The sequence below is a fragment of the Microtus pennsylvanicus genome, chromosome 16 (genome assembly GCF_037038515.1).
Source record: "Microtus pennsylvanicus isolate mMicPen1 chromosome 16, mMicPen1.hap1, whole genome shotgun sequence".
Classification (NCBI taxonomy): Eukaryota; Metazoa; Chordata; class Mammalia; order Rodentia; family Cricetidae; genus Microtus; species Microtus pennsylvanicus.
Window position 1 is genome coordinate 6941552 of NC_134594.1, and position 26073 is coordinate 6967624.

At 48.5% G+C, this 26073-nt stretch overlaps 1 protein-coding gene across 5 annotated transcripts in view; it reads left to right on the top strand.

The window, feature by feature from the left end:
* Positions 1 to 25462, top strand: part of Slc7a14 (solute carrier family 7 member 14) — a 98348-nt gene extending 72886 nt beyond the window's left edge. For 3 of the 5 annotated variants that reach the window (XM_075950420.1, XM_075950424.1, XM_075950421.1), the window contains 4 exons: positions 2508 to 2654; positions 5850 to 6058; positions 8141 to 9018; positions 24478 to 25462. In XM_075950420.1, the coding sequence (XP_075806535.1) occupies positions 2508 to 2654; positions 5850 to 6058; positions 8141 to 9018; positions 24478 to 24800 (1557 nt within the window). In that variant the 3' untranslated portion in view covers positions 24801 to 25462. The remainder of the gene's footprint in view (positions 1 to 2507; positions 2655 to 5849; positions 6059 to 8140; positions 9019 to 24477) is intronic. The other 2 variants (XM_075950423.1, XM_075950422.1) reach the window with 1 other exon arrangement.
* The last annotated feature ends 611 nt before the right edge of the window (positions 25463 to 26073 follow it).

The window sequence follows — 26073 nt, forward strand, 5'->3', positions numbered from 1 at the left end:
CTGGTAATCCCAGCAGGCCAGAGACACTGGTAAGCAGGTCTTCGAGAGTTTGAGAGCAACCAGGATCTCATAGGGAGACTTTGTCTCAAAACAAAATAAAAAACCAACTCAACTAAAAAGTTGGTCTTTCTGCTAATTTTGTTTTATTTTGCCTGTCTTATTAGGCTGAGTCTATTTGACCTGGTGTGTTAGATTCACCCCATATTTCCTCCTCCACCCTGGCCTACCTCCACTTTTCCCATCTGTCCAGTGCTCCAGACTCCCTCCTTGCTCAGCATGTAGGGTTTAGCCAATGGGAGAGATTGCCAGACAATCAGCAGACGGAAAGAGAGCAAGGCCTTGGTGTTACCGCCTCACCCCTGCCTGGTCCTGGCTCCACACTGGCTGTGTGCTCTGCTGGCCAGCCCAGCTCCCCAGCTCTGGTTCTCACTGGATCCCAGGACTACCGTTCTGCGCTGGGCTCCTACACTTATAGATGGCAAGGGTTGCTTCAGCTTTCCTAGCTGAAGCTCTGGCACTGCCTGGACTTCGCCCACCTCATTCCTGCCTCTATTCCCTTCATCAGTTTCATTCCCCCACCACCCACGTCATCGGTGTTGAATTCAAGTGCAGAAGGACTCTCAAACACCCAGTCTCCGATGGATCTGGTCTTTCTTCAACTGTCATAGCTTTCTAATGCGACATGAGCCTATGCATCTTCATCATCTTCACAAGCGCGTGTCTCTCTTCCCAGCAAGATCATACTTAATTTTCTAGTGTCTAATCAATAATTGTCGTCCAAAGCCGGGCGTGTAGTACAAGCCTCTAATCCCAGCACTCGGGAGGCAGAGACAGGTGGATCTCTGAGTTCAAGGCCATCCTGGTCTACAGAGTGAGTTCAGGACAGACAGACTAGTGAAAATGTAAATGGGATTCCTTTCCAGAAAAAATTCACAAATTTCCCAGAATCAGAACTGCTAGGCTGGAAGACTGGAACCTGACCGTGACAGCTGAGAGCCTCCAAAGGAAACTGCCTTGCTTTCCCCATGGCCAACACGACTCCCGACTGCTTGAGACGCTATTCACATCTGCGATGCGTTGTCCTGCTTCCGGCATCTAGGATTTTGATTTGTGCTTATGAGGAAGTCTGTGCAGAAGTTAACACTTTGGGCTAAAATCCATTTGCCACTTCCTTTACAAACCACACGTGCGGAGGGGGACAGATGGTCCACTCTACACGCGCCCTATCCTCCTGCACCCCTCTCTGAGCTTGGAGCTGTGTCTTCATCGGGAACACACCATCCATCTTCCGCAAGGGCACCCAAACTATTTAAAGAGGCACGTTTTCATTTTCAGTAGATAGTGAGACTACCAAGGCTAGGAAAGCCCGCTTAAAAGAAAGCCATGTGGTCCTCAATTGCAGGGTATCAGTGGCATCTTAACTGAAGGCTTGACCACCCTTGGAGTCACCTAAAATCCTGCCCACAGACACAAGCAAAGTTTCTGGTTGAATGGGATTCCCCCGGGCACTTTGTCCAACTGCCTGCCTCATACCCAAAGAAGCAGAGAGTCAAACAATCTCCTCTCCTCATCTTTCCTTTAAAGGCACTAGAAATCCAAGCCTCATGGCCCCCAATCTAGACACCACCACAGAGGTGACCTATTGGGGCAGAATAATACTTTGTTCAGAAGTTCATGCATCTCACCCACAAATGGCCAGCAGCTCACATCCACCGCATCCCTGGATGGAAAAAAAAAAAAAAAACCTTTCCGCATTTCCAAACGTCTCTTACGTCGTGGTTGAGTGCTGACAGATGAAAATAAAACGTAAAGTGTAAAATATGTAGGCAGCACCGAGGAGGAGGCCTGAGAGGGTAGCTCAGGGGTGGAGGCCTGAGAGGGTAGCTCAGGGGAGGAGGCCTGAGAGGGTAGCTCAGGGGAGGAGGCCTGAGAGGGTAGCTCAGGGGAGGAGGCCTGAGAGGGTAGCTCAGGGGAGGAGGCCTGAGAGGGTAGCTCAGGGGAGGAGGCCTGAGAGGGTAGCTCAGGGGAGGAGGCCTGAGAGGGTAGCTCAGGGGAGGAGGCCTGAGAGGGTAGCTCAGGGGAGGAGGCCTGAGAGGGTAGCTCAGGGGAGGAGGCCTGAGAGGGTAGCTCAGGGGAGGAGGCCTGAGAGGGTAGCTCAGGGGTGGAGAACCTTCACTAGCACGCATGAGACTAGGTTCGATGCCCCACACACACACAAAAAAAAAAATAGATAACATACTATTTTTTCTTTCAAAAAGAATTTGTACGTTGACTAACCCACTTCTTATTTAGCCATAAAATTCTCATCCGTTTTTATCACATGAGGAAATGCCCAGAGTCATACAGCAGAGTCCGGTAGAGCAGAACTTGGCTGCTTCCTCCTAAATCTTCCACAGCTCCCCTGTGCCATTCAGGAGTGTCTACAGAGCACCAGGCTGTCCTGGGCACCATGTTTAAGCCATGGTTCTGCCCTCATCTGAGCCTGACAGATGTCTTCGTCTTTACAGGTGCTGCAAGGAGCAGCCACGTGTTTCTATGCTTTCATTGGCTTTGACATCATTGCCACCACTGGGGAAGAAGCCAAGAACCCCAACACATCCATCCCGTACGCTATCACCGCGTCCCTGGTCATCTGCCTGACAGCATATGTGACTGTAAGTACCACGTGCTGACGGGACCCGCGCATGACCTTTGCACTTCATTGTGACAGATGTCTGGCTCCAGGGCTAAGAGGTTCAGTATCATGGTGTAAGTGCATGGACAGGAGATCGATCCTGAGAACTCGCATGGAGCCCAAAGTCAGGCACGATTGTTTGTGCTCATAATCCCAGCACTGGGGAAGCAGACCGATGCCTGGGCTCACTGACAGCCAGCTCCATGGGAGACCCTGTCTAAAAACATGGTGGATAGCACCTGAAGAGTATTTAAGGTTGTCCTCCGCACACACGCCTGTACACACCTGCACACGCACACGCATGCTCACATTCACACTTACACATACATATACACGCTCACAACAGCAACAAATGTGGCTGTGGGACCGACGCCTCCTCTCTCAGGACATGGACTTCTCCTCACTCCGTGTTGGTGCATGCACACTGTTCCCTTGGGTCCCCTGATGCTCTACCTATCAATGAGAAAAAGAAACTCGGGAGAGAAAATCCACCGGCCCTCACCTCAGCCTGTGCCTCTCACGTCTCCGTCCCCACCCTTTCCTATGCCTAGGGACAGTGTGCAAGGAGTGGGCTGTCAGCCAAGCAACTCAGGTCATAGGCTGGCAGTAACGGGTGGCCTCAGTGCACAGCCCTCAATGCGCTTCTGTCTTCTGGGAGCTTCCCGGCAGTGGAGAAGCAAGGCTCCCACAGAGGGAGTGAGAGAACACGCTGTCCTTGGGAGACACCCTCGCCCTGAAATCTGGAGAGAAATGCAATTCTTTTCAGCTTGGTCTCCTAACACCAACACAAGCTCACCCTAGGGGTTTCCCTCAGAGCGAAGCCTCCAGCCTAATCTCCTCAGGATGCAGGAATAAGCTCACACACACACACACACACACACACACACACACACACACACACACACACTTCTCAGTCCCCACGGCAGAATTTCCCTCACAGAAATTGTTAGCCTCATCCAACATCTTCTTGGCCCCTAGAACCACCTGACCAGCCACCGGGACATGGACACTCCCTGATTCTGAAAGTCTATCTGGGTCACCACATTCAGGAAAAAGGAAGTATCCAGGGTGGATGCCACCCCCACAGATTCCAATATGCTAATCTGATGAAACATACGTGTCCAATGAGCAAAGTCAGGGAAATTAGGAAAAACTCAGGATGGGGGTACGCTCTATCAGACTGGCCAACTCTCATCACTCAAAAAAAAAAGTCATCTTTAGCCATTACTTAAGGATTATTGACCAAATGATAAAGCAAGATGCAAAACCAGATTGTCCATTGATAGAAATTCAGTTGCCCACCCAGACAGTTTGTGAATGGGCCAATTATCACCTCCCTCTGTGAACACACACTCAAGTGGCGTCATATTCTATCCAGACCCTGATTATCCTACGTTGTGGGAGACATAGCAGGGCAGGAGCAAGAGTCCTCCTCTGCCCTGTTTGTCTCCTTCCACGTTTTCATCATTCCACCCCTCCTGTAGAAGTAGACCCTGGCAGCGTGCACACACAGTAAGTTCACCATCGTGGCTCTTTCCTTCAGTAGCACTTTCTAGATTACAGAATCCTCTTGTGTAACCCATACTGGTCCGTGGGGCTGGAAGGCTCTGAGGTTTGCTGTGAGACTCGAGCACACTCCTCCAGCCGCTCTACTGCATCCTCAACGGTGCTGTGACAAGTGATACCCCCTGGAGGGCCACTGTCTCTCAGACTACACAGGCCTTAGCCTGCCTCGGGGGCCACTTGGTCTTGTACTGGTCAGGAAACAGTCACTGCTCCACCAACGGGCTGGGCTGCTGCACCGTATTCTGCTGCCTTCTCTGGTGACACATAGCTTCCATGGGGGCCTTGACTCCCAAGGGTCAGGCAAGGAAGTGGTCTGATATGACCTCCCTCCCCATTTAATTCCCTTCTTGGTATCAGAGGTGTTTTTACATGCCAGAAGTCACATGTGACTGCTGGTTCCATTTTTTAGGGCCAGTGCTTAGAACATCAATTTTTGACAGATCTTTAACATAGAAAGGACCCCTACAGGAGTCCCCAGACAAGTGTACCTTGGTTAAGTAGAAACACAGTGGCTTCGCAAAGCATGATGGGATTCATCTTGAATGCACAGTTCTCTGTTGGCCTGCATGACCCTCAGCACTAAACCAGAGAGAAGAAATGAAATATGAGTCCTCATTGTCTGTGGAAACCTCAAACACTTTCAGTGTTTGGACCTCCGAGGCTTGGAGTGAGAAGGAGGACAGATCAGAACCAGAAGTGTCCTAAAGAAACGAAAGAAGTAAAAGCCTTGTCCTGGTGACAAAGCCCAGTGGATAAAGGTGCTTGCTGCGAAGCAGACAACCTGAGATGAATCCCCATAAACCACGTGACAGAAGAGAATCGAGCTGCCCTGAGATGTGCTTCAGCCTACAAACACACGCACACACACACACACGCATATGTACATACAGGCACACACACAGAGACATACATGCACACACAGGCACACAGACATGCACATGCACAAATGTACGTGAACACACATTCAAACACACACACAGACGCATATGTACATACAGGCACACACACAGAGACAGACACACACACACAGGCACACAGACACACTCATGCACAAACGTATGTGAACACACATTCAAACACACACACACGCATATATACATACAGGCATACACACAGAGACAGACACACACACACATGCATATGTACACACAGGCACACACACAGACACACACATGCACAAATGTACATGAACACACATTCAAACACACACATGCTTGCACACACACAAATATTGAAAAACACACAATTATAAAATAGAAGAGGAAGAAGGAGTGAGAGCCTCATCCTTAGGGGTGGGGCACTTGCGACCCTGGCTACAGCTCCTTCCATCAGGAGATGTCTCGGGGTAGATCTGTTTCTGTCAGGCTTGAAACAGCTGTGGGTTTATCCTCACATAGGAAAAGGCCACAAAGACATTTTAAAAATCATTTGGTCCCAACCACCAAAATCAAAAGCGGGGGAAAAAACGTGGAGACCAAATGATCTAAACAAAAGTCATATGCCAGTTAATGGCTCCGAGCTACCACAAAAGTCTCTGTCTCCAGGTCGAGGTCACCCCCCATGCTCTTCGTCTCCCCTGCCTCCAGTCTGTCTGCTTTTGTCTTGACAGGTGAGCATGATCTTAACGCTAATGGTGCCATATTACGCCATCGACACGGAGTCCCCCCTCATGGAGATGTTTGTGGCCCATGGCTTCTATGCCGCAAAGTTTGTAGTGGCTATTGGATCAGTGGCAGGGCTGACGGTCAGCCTGCTGGGCTCCCTGTTCCCCATGCCCAGAGTCATTTATGCCATGGCTGGGGATGGACTGCTTTTCAGGTAAGGGGTCCCCCGGAAACGATTCCCCCTCTGCTCTTCCTACCCCGGAAGCGATTCCCCCTCTGCTCTTCCTACCCCGGAAGTGATTCCCCCTCTGCTCTTCCTACCCCGGAAGCGATTCCCCCTCTGCTCTTCCTACCCCGGAAGCGATTCCCCCTCTGCTCTTCCTACCCCGGAAACGATCCCCTCTCTGCTCTTCCTATCCAGGAGGCTGTCACCCACTGACACTCAGCTTCATGGCTACCTTTCCTAAGCTTGTCAAAGTCTGGGTTTAAAGAGCTCAGACTCTGAAATGGCCTGTAGTTGACTCTTGGTCCCTCAGTCCAGAACCAGGGGATGTGTGTGTGTCTCCCTCCTGTGACATACATTTCCTTGTCGGAACAGTGGGTCAAAATCACTGCATAGAAGGTGACATCACTTTCAAAAGGAAGAACCCAGGGACCTCTTGGCCTGCCTCCTAGTGAGAACAAACCCAGGGACCTCTTGGCCTGCCTCCTAGTGAGACCTAACCCAGAGGCCTTTTGGCCTGCCTCCTAGTGAGACCAGGTTTCTTTCCCAGGGCCCCATGAAGCTGAAAACATTCAAAAGTCAGAGAGGAGATAAAATCCTCTAATGATAACATGGCAATTGTTACAGTAACAGTTACATTTGTGGGACAGTTACAGCAGCTGGGAGCTCTGTGTACTGTGTCCCCTTGTCGCTCAGACACTGTTTGGCAGCAATTAAAGAGATGGGAAAGTCTTGATCCAAACCTTGAAGCTGATGAGTGGTGGGCCAGAACTTGAAACCAGAACTATCTGGCCTGAAGCTCAGACTTCCATTGTTTAATTGTGTGGGTGTTTGGTCAGCTTGTTTCTGTGCACCAAGTGTGTAGTGCTCCAAAAGGCCAGAAAAGGGTGTCAGATCCCCCGGAACTGGAGTTAGCGATGGCTGTGAGCCGCCATGTGGGTGCTGAGAACTGAGCCAAGGTCCAATGCCAGAGCAGCCAGAGTCTTCGCAGCCGAGTCATCCCTCCAGGTCTGGCCCTCAGACTCTTCCCAGTAGCAAGCTTTGAAAGTTTCAGCATTTTCAGTAGCCATGAAGTAGTCTGTCTTTCACTGAGAAAATGGGATTCGCCCCACTGTGGGAGGTGAAGCAGCTCTCAGAGGTGTCAAGAGAGCACGCTCAGGGGCTTGATTGCTGCCACCAGATGTCACTTCCAGATCTGTTTCCTCTGCCTGTTCCCTGAGTTCACAGCAGGTTGGAGCAGCTGAATTGGGATGCTGGGTAGATGGAGACAGGGACTGATGGGTAATGGTGTGACAGCTGACGGCCTCACACACCCATAAGCTTTCCTTGCCATAAAAAACAAAAACAAAAAAATCTAAGAGGAGCGATGCTGTGGGCCTGGCACACTCAACGGTTCTGTGTGGTCCGTAGGGGAGAGGAGACAGGGCCAGGAGAGAGGGGGCAGAGGAGCCTCTTTAAGGCTCCCAGGGCCTGCTGCAGAAGGGACCATATTCTAACCACCCTTGGGCCTGTCTATGAGCCTCTTCACTAGCATACTGTTTTACCAACTCGATCCCTGAACTCTTGTTGCAGGGCACTGTGTCTCAGGTTTGAAAACTTGGGGTGTCTTTTAAAGTATAGTTGACTGGACATCACCTCCAAAAACTCTGAGGTAGTAGGGCTGGTGAGAATATTCCTTCCCAGCAAGCAGTGGTCATGCTGCAGATTGACAGGTCCCCAGCTTCCATGGGCTTCCGTGTGGATTTGTGACAGGGCCCCTAGAATCAATCAACCTTCCTGTCACATAGTGAATAGGACTCCTGGGTTTGGGGTTTTTTAAGGCTTCAAATCAAGGAATTAAAGGGAATTCTCTAATGATATCCCAAGAGCCAAACGTTGGGAGCAGGGCAGTAGATAAGTTAACCGGAAGGGCAGAGCCACAAAGAGCCAACCACACCAAGCTGTTGGCATTGCAGCTCAAAAATACTGGTGTGTTGGAATCAGTCACCATGGGCAGTGTGACTCCTCCATGGGCAATGAGACTCCTCCATGGGCAGTGTGACTCCTAACCCTCTGTTTGCCTCCTCCGCCCAGGTTCCTGGCTCACGTGAGCTCCTACACAGAGACGCCAGTGGTAGCTTGCATCGTGTCAGGGTTCCTGGCTGCTCTCCTCTCGCTGCTGGTCAGTCTGAGGGACCTGATAGAGATGATGTCCATTGGCACACTCCTCGCCTACACCTTGGTCTCTGTCTGTGTCTTGCTCCTACGATACCAACCCGAGAGTGACATCGATGGCTTTGTCAAGTTCCTGTCTGAGGAGCACACCAAGAAGAAGGAAGGCATCCTGGCTGACTGTGAGAAGGAAACCTGCTCCCCTGTGAGTGAAGGGGAGGAGTTCTCCAGCACTGCCACCAACACCTGTGGGGCCAAGAACCTGCCATCTTTGGGGGACAATGAGATGCTCATAGGGAAATCAGATAAGTCCACCTACAACGTAAGCCACCCCAACTACGGCACTGTGGACATGACCACGGGCATAGAAGCCGATGAGTCAGAAAACATCTATCTCATCAAGCTGAAGAAGCTGATTGGACCCCGCTACTACACGATGAGAATCCGGCTGGGCCTTCCAGGCAAAATGGACCGGCCCACAGCAGCGACAGGGCACACGGTGACCATCTGTGTACTTCTGCTCTTCATCCTCATGTTCATCTTCTGCTCCTTCATCATCTTTGGCTCCAACTACATCTCGGGCCGGAGCTGGTGGGCCATCCTTCTGGTTGTTCTAATGGTGCTGCTGATCAGTGCGCTGGTGTTTGTAATCCTGCAGCAGCCAGAAAACCCCAAGAAGCTGCCGTACATGGCCCCCTGCCTGCCCTTTGTGCCTGCCTTCGCCATGCTGGTGAATATCTATCTCATGCTAAAGCTCTCCACCATCACATGGATCCGGTTTGCGGTCTGGTGCTTTGTGGGTAAGCAATGTCCTCCGGAGCCTTGGGCATCCCCTTAATAAGGTCTTGAACAGGCTTATCCCAACATTATCCTAACTGGATGGGACACCTCTATTCTGAGAGAAATCTGGTTGGTTCTATAGACCCATGCTTTCTTCATTGGTCAATAAAGCCAGTTGCCCCTATTCTGCCTGATATGCTCTTGGTCACTGGTTCTAGAAGAATAATGCTTATCAATCCATGACTTCATTCAATACCTAACTATTGAAAGTTCTTCTGTGAGCATAAGTAGTACCAGAAAAGGGTTGGTTAAAATGAATACCCGTTTTTTTTTTAAGGAGTAAAAGTACCAGAGGGAAATATGATGGGGCATGAGGGGAGGTTGGCTGGAATCCTCTTAGACACTAAAAATTATGATAAATTATAAAAGAATTCATTGATCTTAATTTGGCCAAATTAAACTAAAAGGTCAGTCACAGTCTAATCTTTTTTTAAAGAAACAGAGCCTGAACCACGTGTGGATTGGGACACTGTTTTTCAGACACAGTTTTACCATGACACCAGTTCACATCTCTCCGTTCATTCTGGCTTTTGTACATATTCAAGATTTTCCCCCGAGGCCCTCGTGTTACCCTATGTCAGTGGGAGGTGCCCAGTGCATCTTCATCCTTGCTGACCTTCATCCGTCCTTGATGAGTGAGCTAACTCTGCTAGAGCCTCTGCCTGCACCCCTCCTGGTGTAAACCCCCACTGTTCTCAAACTCACCTCCACTGACTTGGAGAAGCCCCATCCTTTCGCAAGAATTCTAATCTGACTTTGTGGTCAATTGAACTGCACTTTGGTTCCATGTTGGTCGTATCTGACTATTCCCGGTGTTATGTGGCAGCTGGGCATGGGTCAATATGACTTGAGAGGGGGCACCTCAGCAAATTTTAAGGTTCATTTGTCACTGTAGTTAAGTCTGTGGTGGCCCAGGGGGTCTCCTCCAGAGCTTTGCGGACGGAGCAGGAGAGTCACACTCTTGGCATTTCCTGCCTAAAGCAAGAGGACAAACAACCAAGGGTCAGTTCATCAGGTTGATGAGAGACACTCGCATTGACTAGCAGCCTGTTTGCTACTTAAGGCCGGGCGTCCAACATGCGCCTAGAACAAAGAGCCTGTGGGAAGAGCTCAAGGAATGTTTCTTAAACGACTGTGAAGTACTTTTCCAGTGAGAATGGCCAGAAAGCACTTGGAGGAAGTAGGGCATGTGTGGAGCCTGACGGGAAGACTTCAGGAAAAGGAGGTGGGAAAAGCGGCAACCAAAAGGAAGGGCAAGTTTCTCCCAGAGGGTCCCATTCTCCAGGCCACAGTGTGTCTTCCCGAAACATTCTTTCCTGGCCTTTCTATAGCTTATTTCTTTGTTAAGCTTTAGTGGGTTTTCTTGAGAGAACCCCACTGACTCATCAAGATTTTCCCCATTTATTAACAAGATCGCATCTCTCCTTACCACTGTAGCCAAGGGAGACTGCTCCGGACAGAAGTGATGGAAGAGGGAAAAGGATTTTAGTTATGTGGTTGACAAGTGAATGGGGCATAGATAGCAATACATGTGGCCAGGTTCATTGGACAGGAAAACTAGAAGGGCTTCTGCATCCAGAGCAGGGTCAGGGCCACAGCCAGGTGCCCACCCCATGAGTCAAGGCACAGATAGCTTCAGGGACTATTTATGTGAGCTTTCCATAATGCTTTATGGTCCTACTCTTTCACATTTAAAAATGAATAAACCCCAATGTGGAAATCCTGTGATTTGACAAATGCTTTTGCTTAGGAAAAAGCTATAGATGATTTTTTTCTTAATTTAAAAAATAAAACATAGTAAAGAAAAAAACATTGATTCTTATATACAAACCTATGATTCATAGAAAAAAATTACCAACAACAAATATAGCACTATTTACAAGTTATTGTGAGAGATTTGCCTCACTTTTCTTTTTTTGTTGTTGTTTTGGGGGAGGAGTTGTTTTTGTTTTTGTTTTTTAATACAACACTGTTCAGCCAATAGCTTAGGCGCCTTCCTCGCCAGCTCTTCTATCTTAAATTACCCCGTTTTTATCAGTCTATGCATCACCACGATTGCCTCGCCTTTCAGTCCTCACGGCACTCTCCACTGCCTAGGTGAAGAAATGGTGGTTCCTGCTTACAGACACATAACCAAAATCTAGCAGAGCCAAGGTCAGAACTCTAGGAGGATGGTTGCAGAGTCCTTCATCCGGGCCAGGACATGGCTTGGTGGTAGAATGCTTGCCTAGAAAATACAAGAATCTTGGGTTGATCCCTAGCATCCCAAACAAACCCTGAGCTTCTTAGAGACCTCCACCACAGCCACCATGCTAAACATACAGTCTGACGCCACCTCTGTCCTTCTTGATGTGATGCAGAAGTAAATAAAAACCCCAAACGTCAGATAGCACCAGAGTTAGCAGGAGAGTGGACTCCTGACCCAGTCCACACTTCAGTTCTCGGCTCTTATCTTCCCCACCACCACTCTCTGAGGAACGTTCTTATTTGATCTGAATGTTTGGTGGGGCTAAAACCCAGCAGTGGGCCTGCGCTCCTAGGCATATTGTCTCTGTGCAGGGCCCCCAGGCCAGGGCTAACGGTCTGCTGGAGCTATTTTGAATTCTTGATAATTTCTGAGCAAGAGACCCCATGTTTTCCCTTTGCACAGAGACTGAGACTTATAACCAACTCTATAACACAACCGTGGTTCTTATGGCACCTAACAGTGCCAGGTTCAAAGGCGAGCCCTGCCCCAGCCTTGACCTATAAATTTAAAAATTCCCCTAACTGCATTGAGCTTTGTTCGTTCGTTCGCACATGGATCATTCTGTCATCTTTGAGCTGTGGCTGCTGGGGGCCCAAATGAGAAAATGGTGGAGAAAGTAACAAATCCTTATCTCCTGTTTTTCTTCTAAAGCCCTGAAGGACTCATTGTCCTCCAACTTGGCCGGGTTGCCTATCACTGGGCAGACCACACCGTGTTGGTCCCCACCTCAGGCCGCCCCACCCGTTATCCGGCAGCGGAAAACTCCCTGAGAGCCTTTTGCAACCTTGCTGATAGTGCAGCCCACAAACTCCCTCAAGAAGCTGCTTCTCACTGACCTTGCAGGAAGCCACACTGCAAAGTGGGCCGGCTGACGTCTATGCCCAAAAAGCACCCAGAGCTGGTGCACAGCCCACCAGCCACGTTGGGGATTGCTAACTCTTCCGGGCATCATCTGCCCGCTGATTCCGTAGCATGACTTTTGAAGGCAGTTAGATTATCAAATTTTATCCAGAACAAAGACTGCCGGTTCTGGCTACAGATCAGAATATTCCGGGTTACTTCTGGAACATTCTAAACACAGGCCTCCCCCCCCCCCCATAACGTTATGCTTCAGCTGATCTGGGTGGTCAAGCATAGAGTATTATTTTAGAGCTCTGCCAAGGACTTTTTAATGTTCTCAATAATTTATAATCTTCTAAATCAGTACTTCTCACAGTGTCATCAAAAACCAACAGTTTAGGACCTAACAAGCCCTCCCCATAATTCTAATTCATGCTCAAATCTGAGAGCTACTGTTCTAGAGAGAAGACATCCTCAAGCAGTGGAGGTAATTTAATTACAAAATGTATTTTTCAAAAGCAAAATTTTTATGTAAGAGTATATCCATCCCATAGCCCCGAATCGGCTTATAAAAAATATTTATGACCTTACACAATTACGATAAGTACCCTCCTCTGACTTTCTGAGGCATCCAGATATCGGCTGTTCCTTCAGCTGAGACAATGTAACTTTCCTGGGGAGAACGGGAGAGATATTTTTAAACAAAGTTTCTTACGAAATCAGCTGCTTCTTAACAAAATGTCCATGGTTAAAGCTGAGTCATAGCGGGATGCTGTTCTGGGATTCATTCTTTTCTCCAGCCTTCCCTAAGCGAATCTTAATCAGAGGATTTCTGGAACGGTGTTTTGCTGAGCTTTGACCTCCAAAAGAACATCACTCAGGGTGAAATGAAGCCCAAGCCCCACAAGGTTTTCCTGCACACGCTTCCTTCCCATTAGACAAGAGGAATGAGATGAGCAAAAAAATGTTCATCAGGCCCAACAAAGTGGATCCCAGCCATGTTCAGTGCCTCCCCTCTGAGTGAACGCGGGCTGGTGGGAACATCTTCGGGGGTTTGACACAGGAGCTATGAAAGTACCAAAGTAAGAACATGACTAGGTGGGACTCTAGGGTCTCAGGCCTATTGTCCCCAGAGAGCTCATATTAAGAATTATCAGGGGAGGGGAAGGGTTAAAAAAAAATGGCAGGCTGGTGGTAGTGGTGCACACCTTTAATCCCAGCACTCAGGAGGCAGAGGCAGGCGGATCTCTGTGAATTTGAGGCCAGCCTGGTCTACAGAGGGAGTTCCAGGACAGCTAGGACTTTACAGAGAAACCCTGTTCATAAGACAAAAACAAAAAAACAATCAGGTAGCCTACCTTGCTGGTACCTTCACCATGAGAACAGCCATAGGAAAATGAAATTTTATCTTAAGATTCAGAGAACAAACTGGACTTGGGTTTTGGACAATGGCTTCATATGTTTTATGCCAATATATAAATATTCTTTTCTTCCTTGCATTTGTGTGTTTTGGTTTGTGTTTGCTTGTTGAGGCAAGGTTTCTTATAATACAAAACTGGCCTCAGATTCCCCTGGAGGCACCAGAATAACCTTGAACTCCTGATCTTCCTTTCCCAATCTCTTTAGCGCTGGGATTCCAGGTGTGCTGAATCACCACACTCGGTTTATACAGTAGTAGCAACCACACTGGGGCTTTGTGCATGTTAGGCAAGCATTCTACCAACTGACTTCACCCCCAGTCCCCAAAATGTAAATATTATAAAGAGAAAACATCCACCTTTCTGATCTTTGCCTGAGCTGACATTTAAAATACTATCCGAAAATAATAGGAAACAACGATTGTGAAGGAAAAACGTGGAAGGAAAGGGGGCTAAGATATCCAAGTGCCTGACAACGTGTCCCGTAAATCAATCTGAGTGACATGCTTTGTGGGGGCCACACTCAGGAGAGCGAGAAGCAGGTCTCTCAGGCCTCCCGGGGGTGGCGGCAGCAGCAGCAGCAGCGGTGTATATGTATGAAGTATAAAGAGAGAACTTGCCACAGGCCCTGTACCTACAGGCAGGGGTACGGCTCTGGACACAGGAAGGCATGGGAAGAAGGGGCAGGGAAACCCAGGAGCTTTGCCAGAATCAGTCTAAAGGATGGAAGGGAAAGGGAACTGTGGAAGAGGCGAAGGTCTGGAGCCAGTGTGTGTGGTGCATATGGAGCTCCACGTCACACATCTGAGCATTTGGCTTCTGCTTTTCAACACTGTCGGTGAGATCTACCCACACTGTGACGTGCAGACTGTGGCTTGCGGTTGTCATACTGTGACTGCTGACCGGCCTTCCACTGTGTCACTACGCCAAGGTGCAGACTCCGTTCTGATGACCATGCGGGTTGTTTCCACCTGTTCCTGATAAAACAGTCTGCTGTGGCTATTCCTTTCCGTGTCTTTGGCGAGCAATGGACACCTTTTACTTGAGTCTCTGTGTGATGCGGGACTACTGGTTCATGTTAGATTTCTCTCTTACTGAATCAGCTGTCACAGCCATCACTTGGCTCAGATGAAGACAGGGTCCCCAGCCCCACCCTACAGAGAAACACAGAGCATAGTCATTTGGCTCCACAGGGCATGAGCCCCTCCCGTCCAGCGGCTCTTCCTGGCACACCACATCAAACAAACCTCACTGTTATTACAACCGACAGGGTTCATGGCGGTATGTAAAAGATAATCAGGAAGAGGAGGACTCGGTGGGGGTTGTGGTGGGTGGGGTGGACACCTCCCCATTACCGTCCAGTCTCCACTCCTGCGTTGGCAAATGTCTGTTTTGGAAAGCTGATCCCAGAGTAGTCCAAATAAAAAGCCTCTGGGGTATAACAGAGTACCTCAGCTATCTACTGCAGGCAGGGCTTCCTGCTGTAAAGTGCAGCCCAGGAGGGGGCTGCTCCACCCTGCTGAGGTCAGGTGACCCACCTCCTTTCAGCCCAGGCACCAAGCTTCGCGCAGAGGACAAGGAGCTCCCTTGGGACTCTAGAGTTTGCGCCTGTTGCATCGGCAATCTGCTGTTCTTATTTGTCACCCAGTCTCCTCTCGGGGTTGAGTCTCCTTCCAGCCCCGCCCCCAATAGGCTACCGGGCTGCCTCCCCAGTACCTCACCCAGGCCTTTCTCTTGAAGGTTTGGAGCCAAGTGCTTGGCTTGCCCAGGGTGGATCCGCATAAATTGGTCAGTGTTTAGTTAGCTGGTGCATGGGCACCCCCTTAGCATCCGGAGGCAAGTTCAACAGAGTCACTTCCCTGGAGACTTGTAGGTGGGACAGGAACAGCCGTCACCTTCCATCCAGACAGTGAGTTTCCGGACAGCGAGTTTCAGGCATGTTTCAATGGCTTATTGGTTGTAACACGCTTTCTCTGTGTAGCTTTGGAGCCTGTTCTGGAACTCACTCCGTAGACCAAAATGGCCTTGAACTCACCGAGATCCACCTGCCTCTACCTCCCGGGTGCTGGGATTAAAGGCGTGCGCCACCGCTGCCCGGCTGTTGTGTAGTTCTTCATATTTGCGAATAGCTTTAAGATCACAAAGTATTTTTTTAAAATGATGCTTGGGGTTTTTTCTTAAATAATTATCTTTTATTTGTAAGGATGTCTTCCTGCCTGTGTGACTGTGCACCATGTGTGTGCAGTGCCCACAAAGCAAGGTGTCAGATCCTCTAGGACTGGAATTACAGATGGTTGTGAGGCACCATGTGGTTGCTGGGAATTGAACCCAGGTCCTTTGGAAGAGCGGTCAGTGCTTTGAACCACTGAACCACCTCACAAAGTATATAAAGAAATCCCATTCATTTGCTGTAGGCCTGTGTTTTCATCTTGTCTGAAGTAGTCCCCAGTATGTTCTGCCCCAGGGAGCTTCCATTTGGAAAAGGAACCAAATCCTTCCCTTCAGTGTCCCTGTCAAGGGGTGTACGGCCAATACCTTGTGTCGTATTGTTCACCTTGCACCTGTTGCTGAAATGCCACTAGACCCAAGGGCCCACTACCAACTAGTCCCTGCTCTATCCACACCAGACACCCCACCAGGACCCACTAACTGAGAAAGCATCTTCAGTCTAGCAGCAGAGTTTCCAGGACCCTGTTACTGCGACAACACTGTCTCTCTTCTGCTCTTCTTATCACACCCGGCGTTAGGTAATTAATGACAGATATAATACATGTCATTGGAAATCAATAAGTCACACCCAGCGTTAGGTAATTAACGATAGATACAATACCTATCATTGGAAATCAATAAGTCACACCCAGCGTTAGGTAATTAATGACAGATATAATACATGCCATTGGAAATCAATAAGTCACACCCAGCGTTAGGTAATTAACGATAGATACAATACCTATCATTGGAAATCAATAAGTCACACCCAGCGTTAGGTAATTAGTGATAGATATAATACATGTCATTGGAAATCAATAAGTCAAAGTGCATAAGAAGCAGTAGAATCAAATATTCAAAGAAAACAAAATGTCATGTTTACTCACTAGCAACCTTATTCCATATATACACACATCCATAACTTAAATCTAGGTTCTGCATATGAGAGAAAACACATTATGCTTGTCATTCTAGGTTGGCTTATTCATTTAATGCAATAATTTCCAGTTGCACCCAGTTTCTTTCAAACACGATTTCATTTTTTTACCATCTCATGAAAAATATGTAGATTGCCACATTTTCTTTATCTGTTCATTTCCTGGTGGACCCCTCTTGATGGTCCATCCCCTAGCTATTGTGACCACTACGGCTATAAACACGTATTCTCACGTATCTCTATAGTATATGACTTGGAATCCTTTGGGTATGAACCTAGGAATGGAACGGCTGGGTTGTATGATAATTCTATTTTCAGTTTGTTGAGAGCCTCCATACTGACTTCCGTAACGGTCACACACATTCACACTCCCACGTCCTCACAGGCTCCAGCTGTCCACTGTTTTCCTGATGATGGCCATTCTGACTGGGATGAAATGGAAACCTCAAAGTAGCTTGCCTTTTTCCAGTGTTTCCATGCTGAACTAGGCTATTGAACACTTCTCAAAGTGTTGGCTCTTTGTCGTGCCTCTTTTGAAAGCTGTCTGCTCAGTTCACTGGTGTATTTGTGGATGGATTGTCTGGTGGTCTGGGTGCATGCTTTAGTGATTCTTTTACCTTAGTGCTAACCCTTGTCTGGTGTGTAGCCAGCAAAGACTACATTTGGTACACGTGCTTTACTTTTAAGCTTGGTTCCACTTTATTGGCTTGTGCCAATAACCAAACCCACCCTCAAAGGAAAAACTTGGCTATTCACAAAGTTTTACAAGAGAATAACGATACCAGTTTATTATACCAGTTTTACGCCAGAATATGATCCAGCGCACGCCTATGTGTCTGTGTGTGTATCTGTGTGTCTCTGTGTGTGTCTGTGTGTCAGTTTGTTAACATTCCTAAGTGAAAATGCCCCCAAACTACTTAAAACAAGGATGGCATCTTTAGAATAAATGAGTGGTCTAATATAATGGAGAAATTTTACTGAGAAATTTTTAATACTGCTGTATAGTAGTTAATATTTTTAAAATATTACTATTCTAATGATGCATATTGAAATATTTGCAAACTACCTAGAGTAGGAAGGATTTGCTCCAATGTAACCTGAGGAAGGCAGAGTGGTACAGGGGCTGGATAAGTACAACATTATCCTTCGCACTTCTGTGTGTTTCCGGAATACTTCAGAACAGACAGCTCAAACTTTCTGAGATGTGGCTCAGTGGTAGAGCACTTGCCTAGCGTGTTCAGAGTCCTAGATTCCACTCCCAGGACCACAAAATAATCCTAATCATGTTCAAGAATGCAAAATTGCCTCCCAGTGTTATCTGCCTCATCTGTGCGTCCAGAATTTCTTCTGGTAAAAGGAAGCAGACATAGTAGGCAAACTCCTGGAGCCAGGAGAAATCTAGAAGGGTTGCTGTGGACAGCAGTGTGTGCGTGCATGTGTGTGTGTGTGTGTGTGTGCGCGCGCGCATCTATGTGTGTGTGCTGTGGGTGTCTGTCTGTTTCTCTCTGTCTGTGTTCTGTGTGTCTGTCTGTGTTTGTGTCTCTGTGCCTGTGTGTATGTGTCTGTGTATGTGTCTGTGTGTATGTGTCTGTGTGTCTCTGTGTTTGTCTGTGTCCCTGTGTCTGTGTGTACATATGAGGGGTGCATGTGGAGGCCAAAAGTTGACATCTTGTGTCTTCCTTGTTTATTCTCTACCTTAACTTTTATTATTTTATTTTTATTTGATACAGACACTCTCACTAAACCTAGAGCTCACCAGCTTGGCTAAGCTGCAGGGATTGACCTGTGTCCACCTCTCTAGCACTGGGATTACAGGCATGTACCACTGCAGTGGCTTTCATATGGGTACAAAGGATCCAAATTTAGGTCTTCATGTTTGCGCGCCAAACACTTTACCAGTTTACCCAGATGTTAAGTATTTTCTTTGAATGATCCTCTCTGCCGATGCAAATAATCCCAATCAAAGCAAATCAGACGAATTAAACGATGTCCATGTTTAATGGAGTGCTCCTGAGTGGCCCCTGGAAAACATGGAGGGGGAAAAGAGAAAAGGGAAGATCATGCAAAACCCGGAGACCACATGTTCATTCTCTGGGGGGGGGGGGACAGTTTAAATAGCCTGTGGGAGTGGTCTTGACCTTCCCTGGGGAGGGGTTACAGTTTGGCGGGCTTTCTCAGAGGTAAAGTTTGGACTGAGGCAACTCTCAGGGGAGGGAGCTTATGCCAGGAACTGGGGTGAAGCCCCAGGCCAAACAATCCAGACTTTTTGGGTAAAGGGGTGCCAGCCCCTCAACCAAACATTTTAAACTCCTTGGATAAAGGGGTGCCGGCTCAAGTCTGGCTACTCCCTGCAGGCATGGGGCAGTGTGGGAGAGGGGAACATTGGGAGTTGGTGGGCTCATGCTCAGCGAGAGATGGGGCTGGAGCAGCATCTGGTTTACTGTCATCCTGGAGTCCTCAGGCAGCTGTTTCTTGAGGGAAATGAGAAGGCAGGTGGCTAGGAGAAAAAAATATATTGTTATTATTGGCCCTATGAATGGGACTAGCCATGGGAAGTCATAACTGCCAGAAAGAATGGGACAGAGAAGTGCCCTGGTTGTACAGATGAGGCTCAGGTATGTAAGTGAGACAAGAACAGATAAAACCAGATTTTAGTTGTAGGCGTCCTTGATCCAGGAGAGTTGGTACCAATGGTGAAGTCCCAGGGGCTGGTGCAGGTGTTGGCGTTGTCTGGAGAGCGCTTTGTGAGTTGGTCTTGGCCCAGGCAGCAGGAGTGACCTGTAAAATATGCTTGAAACTGGGTGGGGTTAAAATATGCTCTGGAGACTGCTGGTTTTTACCAGACCAGATTTCTTGATAAAGCAGCAGAACGTTTTTAGGAATTTGCAGGTAAGACAACTGGAACGTCAACATTTTGGAAGACAATTAAAGGGAATTGGGAACTCTGAATTTTAAAGGTACACCTGCAACCTGTTAGTCCTGCGCTATGAAGCTTGTTAAAGAGGCATGAAAATACTTAACTCCAGCTCCCAGTTTCTAGTGCCTAATTTCTCTGTGCCCCAGTTCCCTGTCCAAGAGATGCTCAGATTCTCTATCTTCATCTCTATCTATCTGTGTGTATGTGTGTGTCTCTCTATCTCTCTGTGTCTCTGTCTGTCTCTCTCGCACGCACGCATGCACACACACGCACACACAAGTACCTATACCGCACTCTGAGTTCCGCGGGCAGAGGTGGGCAATCTCACTGACCATGGTAAGAGGACCTGGGCACACAGCGCCCTGGAAAGAGGAGCTGAGATGACTCAGGATTCCCAGAACCCCTGAGGTTGCAGGAACTGCCTGCTGCATGGTTCTCTAAGCTGAAAAGAAGCAGAAGCACAAAGCCCTGCTTCCACATAGCAGGCCTTCAGCTGAGCTGTTTACTCCTCCACACAAAGCCCTTGTTTCTGTGACAGATGGTTCACGCTTCTCCTCTCTCCCTCCCTCCCTCACCCTCTTCGCTTGTTCTCTCTGTTGTTTTGCTCTCCACTTTTCCTCTTCTCCCACCTTCCTTGCTTCACAGCCCTCTTCCTGAACTGACTGCAGGGCCAGGGGGGAAAAAAGCAGACAGAATGTAGGATACTAGAGAATGGTTCTGTCCAGGCAGGCTGCCTGGATTCGCTGCCAGACACAACACTCATATTGGAAATGTATATGGGAGAAGAATAACAAGCCTTTGACACTGTAGGAACCACAGAAACGTGAAAAAAACCCATTAACATATCTGTGGCAGGTGTGTATTACAAAGGACCGGCACACACATAATCCTTCCAGGCCTGGCACTCCCAAGGAACACCCGTAGACCCGACTCTTACTGAATATTTACCACAATAACTGTCTCCATGAGTCAGCCTGGGGGGAGAAGTAAGAAAGACTGAAGGACTTTCTTTACATAGAAGGCTGGCTCCGCGCCTTCAGACCCAAGCCTGACACCTGATGCTCCCAGCATCCGCTCTTCCTGTAAATGAAGTCGTTAGATGTGTTGGTAATCTGTAGCTTTCTCTGGCTTGATTATCTGCCATGCTAGAGCAGTTCCATCAAGTCCTGTAACAAGGAATCTACCTGACACTCACGTATCTGCTCTGGGAGGAAGGAGGGTAGCCTAGAACAAATGTCACCCAGTAACGAGTCCTATTGGCCTGTATAGAGGCTGTAAGGGAAGCAGCAAAATGTCCAGTTCTATAGACAATGAGCCATCTGTAGAGAGGGTCAGAATGGATCTTAAAATAATGGCTGATGTACTAGGACCAAGAGGCAACGTTTGGTACCTGCCTGGGTATCTGGGAGAAAAGAACAACGATGAAAAATTCAACAAAGGAGGTGTGCTGTTGATCCGCCTGGTCACTTACAACCACTCCCATCCCTCGCGAGCTTCAGGGGCATTCTCTAAGTACCCTTACGCTGGCCTTTTTACAGGTTTGAACGGGAGTCAGGTTCCACACAAAAATCATAGCTGTCCTGCATAACCACCTCCACCACCACCACCTCCCCAACAATAAAGAGTAAAGTTTCCCTTGTCCCACACCCGCCCCTCGAAAGATCAGGCCGCTATTTGAGCCCAAATAGCCGCATCTGCAAATGATTGGCTCCGGGGTTAATTACCGATTAGAAGTGTAAATCTCTGCTTCCTTTGGCCCCTGCGAGGTTGATTTCTCTTGAGAGGAAGGGGACTGGAAGGGGCAGAGAGGAAGTTGTTTGAGACAAAGAGAGAGAAATCCAAGCTTAAAGAGACACACTTCAGATTCAAGAGGAGAAAGTTCTCATAGCCCAGAGTGGGAGAACTGGCCAGGCTTGTCTCCCGAGCAAACAGCTGAGCAGACGGCCCAGGGTTAATGGGTAACTGACGCCACTGACAAGGGGTGTTGGACCTCAGGGGCCAAGCCGCCGCCTCAGTTTACCCCCAAGTTGCCCAGTAATTCACTCTAACTCTCAGAGACAGAGCTTGGTTGTGTGTGTGTGTGTGTGTGTGTGTGTGTGTATGAAGTGTACTGAATGTGTATGTGATGTATGCACACATGTGTGTTTGAATGTTCACACCTCTGCAAGAGCACTCAGGGTCCAGACAATGGCACCTAGTGTCCTGATCTAGGGTCTGTGGTTGAACTACAAGCTAGGCTTGTAAGCAGAAAGCATGAGCAATCCTCCCACCTCTGTCCCCTTCCCCTCCCCAGCTCTGCAGGGGTACAGGCACATGCATGGCCACATCAGGCTTTTTGTTTTGGAATATGGGCGCTGAGATGCAAAGTTGGGTCTTCATGCTTGTGTAACAAGCCCTCTGGCCCCTGGAGCAAGCCCTGCTTCTCACAGTTTACAGACTAGGGGGCTGTGAGGGTAAATCGTAGGTCCAAGGCTACCTCTGCGAGAGCGATAGGGACTGGATTGTAACCCAGATTCCACATTCTTAGACCAGTACTGTAGCTGGTGTCACTATAATTCCTGCCTTTCCAGACCCTAAACTTCAAGGGCTTTTCAAGTTGAAAAACGAGACTAACATAGTATTCAAACATGCAGAAAAGAAGCCTTCGTCAAGTCAATACTGTGTTTTGCCAGGGAGGTAAGTTTCCTTTGCTTGGAATGAAGTCAACGCAGAGATGGTACACTTGACGTGTGCTTATCGGGAGCACTGGCTCATTCATTCAACAAACATTAAAGGCCAGGTTTGGGCCAAAACTATAAACTAGAACCACCCAGTGCAGATAGTCTCACGACAGATGCCGTAAGGGCTGTAACAGTGGCATGCACCACTAGGTATTCTGGGAGTTCACACTGGAGAAAGAAGCGGCTTAGGGGTCAGGAACAAATCATTCCATTGGTGAGTGTGAGACAGCAAGAGAAATTGGAATAATATGTGTTGTTAGAGGACGAACAAATGCTGGAGCCTGACATGGAGGCCAGGAAGAATAAATCGTTTTGGAAAGCTTGGGGCTTGCGGTGGATTTGGCAGAAGCATTACATACAGGAAAGCAAATCCATAGCCAGAATAGGTGTCTACTGCAGTAAGGACAGGGCAATGTCCTGTCCATGGAAGAAGTGGTCCAATGTAGTCAACCTGCCATCAGGTCACCCCAGGGCTGGCCACCCCGGGGGATAGTGTCACACCTGGGGCTCAGTGCTGGTCTCTGCTGTTGGCAGATCTGGCGGTCAGCAGCAACGGTAGCCAGGTCAGCCTTGGTGACTGGACATCCCCCATCTCTGCCGCCATGGCCACCTTGTCCATGAGACCACTGGGCAATGACAGGGACGGCTGAGGAAGGAGACTGACTGTCCACAGGAGTCATCCTATCTATGGCTACTGAACTCCTCCTCTGCAGAAGTCACCTTTGACAAGCATCTACATGGGACACAAGAGTCTTCACATCCGCTGATTTTTACAGAGATCTAGCCACACACGTCTTCCCCGGATGTTGTTGTTCTCAGCAATTTTCCAATCATGCTCTTTCCAAATCCCTGACCAGCCAATCCATTGGCTCAGCCCACCAATCAGTGAATAATAGCAGTCTTGACTCAAAGGCAGCATGAAGTCTTTGAGCTTGGCTTACACTTTGGAAATCTCAAAGCCCACCCCCGAGTGGCACACTTCCTCCTAATGTTTTCAAATAGTATCACTCCCTGCTCACTAAGCATTCCAATTTATGAGCCTGCGGGGAAAATATTCTTATTCAAACCACCACGTGACTGCATCACCAATCAGTAAATACTAACCGGGACAGGAGATGCAAACTGCTGGCAGTAGACTGTGAGAAAAATGATGCAGGGTCCTGGGAAGACGAGGGTGGAGGTGACCGAAGGGCCAGGCACTAACTAAAGAGGCCGCTAACTCTCGGGCTCATCTAAAACTTGACCCCTAGGAGCGCGAGGGCTCTGTGGTGGGAACCTTAGCGGAAGCTGTAAGTGTCGGCTGCTTTATCCAAGTTCTCCTAAGCTTATTCCGGTTTTGTTGTTGTTTTCGTTCTCTGACACAGGGTTTTACCATTCTGGCTTGAACTCCCATCCCTTAGACTCCCCAGTGCTAGGACTAGAGACATTCCCCACCACACCTTGTGGTCTGCCGGTTCTGTGGGTTCGAGGGGAACATGGGGGTTGCTCTGTGGTTCCTGGTGTGAGGGGGGACATGGGGGTTGCTCTGTGGTTCCTAGTGTGAGGGGGGACATGGGGGTTGCTCTGTGGTTCTGTAGGTGTGAGGGGGTTGTGATGGGGGTTGTTCTATGGTTCTATGGGTGTGAGGGGGACAAGGGGGCTGCTCTGTGATTGAGTGTGAGGGAGACATGGAGGCTATGTTTGTTGATGGAAGTCAGAGGTCAACCTCAGTGTCTTTCCTCAGGAGTTGCGTTGCTTAGATTTGAGACAGTGTCTTTCACTGGGACCAGGGATTCACCCATTTAGCTAAGGTGGCTGGCCAGGAAGGACTAGGAATTTGCTTGATTCCATCTCGCTAGAACTTTGAGACTTTGATTATTAGCTAGGGCCACTGCAAAGGGGGTTTTTATGTGGATTCTGGGCTGGAACTCAGGTACTTGAGCTTGCACATTAAACCCTTCACTGAACTCTCTCTCTCCTCTCTCTCTCTCTCTCTCTCTCTCTCTCTCTCTCTCTCAGAACTTCCAAATTTCAAAGGGCATTTAATTGAAGTCTTTTCAAAATGTACACCACCCCAGCCCTGTCCATCCCCCCAGTTGCCCCAGGGGTCCTAGAGCAACTGCTTATTCGTGTGTGCTTTCCCCTCCCACAGGTCTGCTCATTTATTTTGGGTACGGCATCTGGAACAGCACCCTGGAAATCAGCGCCAGAGAGCAGGCCCTGCACCAAAGCATGTATCAACGCTACGATGTGGATGACCCCTTTTCCGTGGAGGAGGGATTCTCCTATGCCACTGAGGGCGAGAGCCAGGAGGACTGGGGCGGGCCAGCCGAGGACAAAGGCTTCTATTACCAGCAGATGTCAGAGGCGAAGACAAACACCCGGACGAGTAGCAAAGCGAAAAGTAAAAGCAAGCACAAGCAGAACTCAGAGACCCTGATTGCAAATGATGAGTTAGATTACTCTCCGGAGTAGGGCTCAACTGCGGGCGCCGAGAGGGTGGCTTCTCCGCGAATCCAGCCTGGGTGCTGGCAGGTGGAACCTTCTTCCGACTCTCATTTCACAAACTTCCCCAAAGGCCATCCCCAGGCACAACCTGTCATTTGCTATTTTTTGCTGTTCAGGAAAGTTCTATTGAAGGGTTTTACCCAGGGCCCTTAATTGACCCCCATGTAAAAAAAAAAATCAAAATGAAATTCTATGTTAGCGAGCTGTCCCAGCCGAGGACAGCAAATGTTTCCTTTGCAGGATGGATCTTCGTGCTAAGATCCGAGCAGGCTTACCTCCAACCCTGCTGAGGCTGCAGGCCCTTGGGAGAGGAGCCACAAAGGTGGCTGTGGTGTGAGGCGGCTCTACAGCCCCCAGAGCAGAACTAGGAGCTGCTCCCCCCAGGCCTGTAGGTCAGGCTGCTTCAGGACTTTCTCAGTCAGCAACACTGTGTCCTTAAATCTCACCTCCCCAAAACTATCCACAGAGAAGACCGGCTTCTCTTTACTCACCAAAGTTCTGACAATTTCCAGACTATAAGGTTAGGATCCAGAAAAGACAGAAGACTCTGAGACCATATTCCCCATAAAACAACCTCGTAGTCATCAAAGTATAGTAAGAAGTACCACCAAATCTTTATTTAAATGCTCAAGAAAAAGAAAGAAAGAAAAGCTGAAGTAACCGTCTCTCGAATAGAGATCAGGAAGGCATTGGCAGAAACGAACTGTCTGTCAGGCGTTCCCTTGCACCAGACTCTAAGCTCCCGAGGTCTGGGGAAAGGGCAGAGGTCGAGTGTGTTTGCAGGCCTCTGATATGCCTGGAAGAAACGGGCTATTTGTTCTATAATCAGATAAAAATCTTTGCGAGGAGCAGTAACCCAGCCACTGAGATCACATTGCAAATCCTACTTCATATCTCTAAAATTATAAAATCTGCAGGGTTTTTCCTCTTTGGCTAGGTAACTGCCTGATTGGACCCTGCTGGTTTCCAGAGATGTGGAAGACCAGGAACTTGGGTCACGCAGCTCAGAGAGCTCGAATTCCCACCTGGACCTCCCTCCTCTAGGCTAGCTCACTTTTAGAGTGTTTTTCATCTTAGTTCCGAAAGCACCTTCCCTGAGGTCCAGAGAAATGACTGTCTGGTGGGGGTTAAGCATAGGCCTCCAAAGGGATTCTTAAAGAATTTTCTCCGAAACAGGACAGATAAATTTACAACAGAAAAACATGTGGCTTCAGTAGCATTTGTGCACATGTGTATGAAA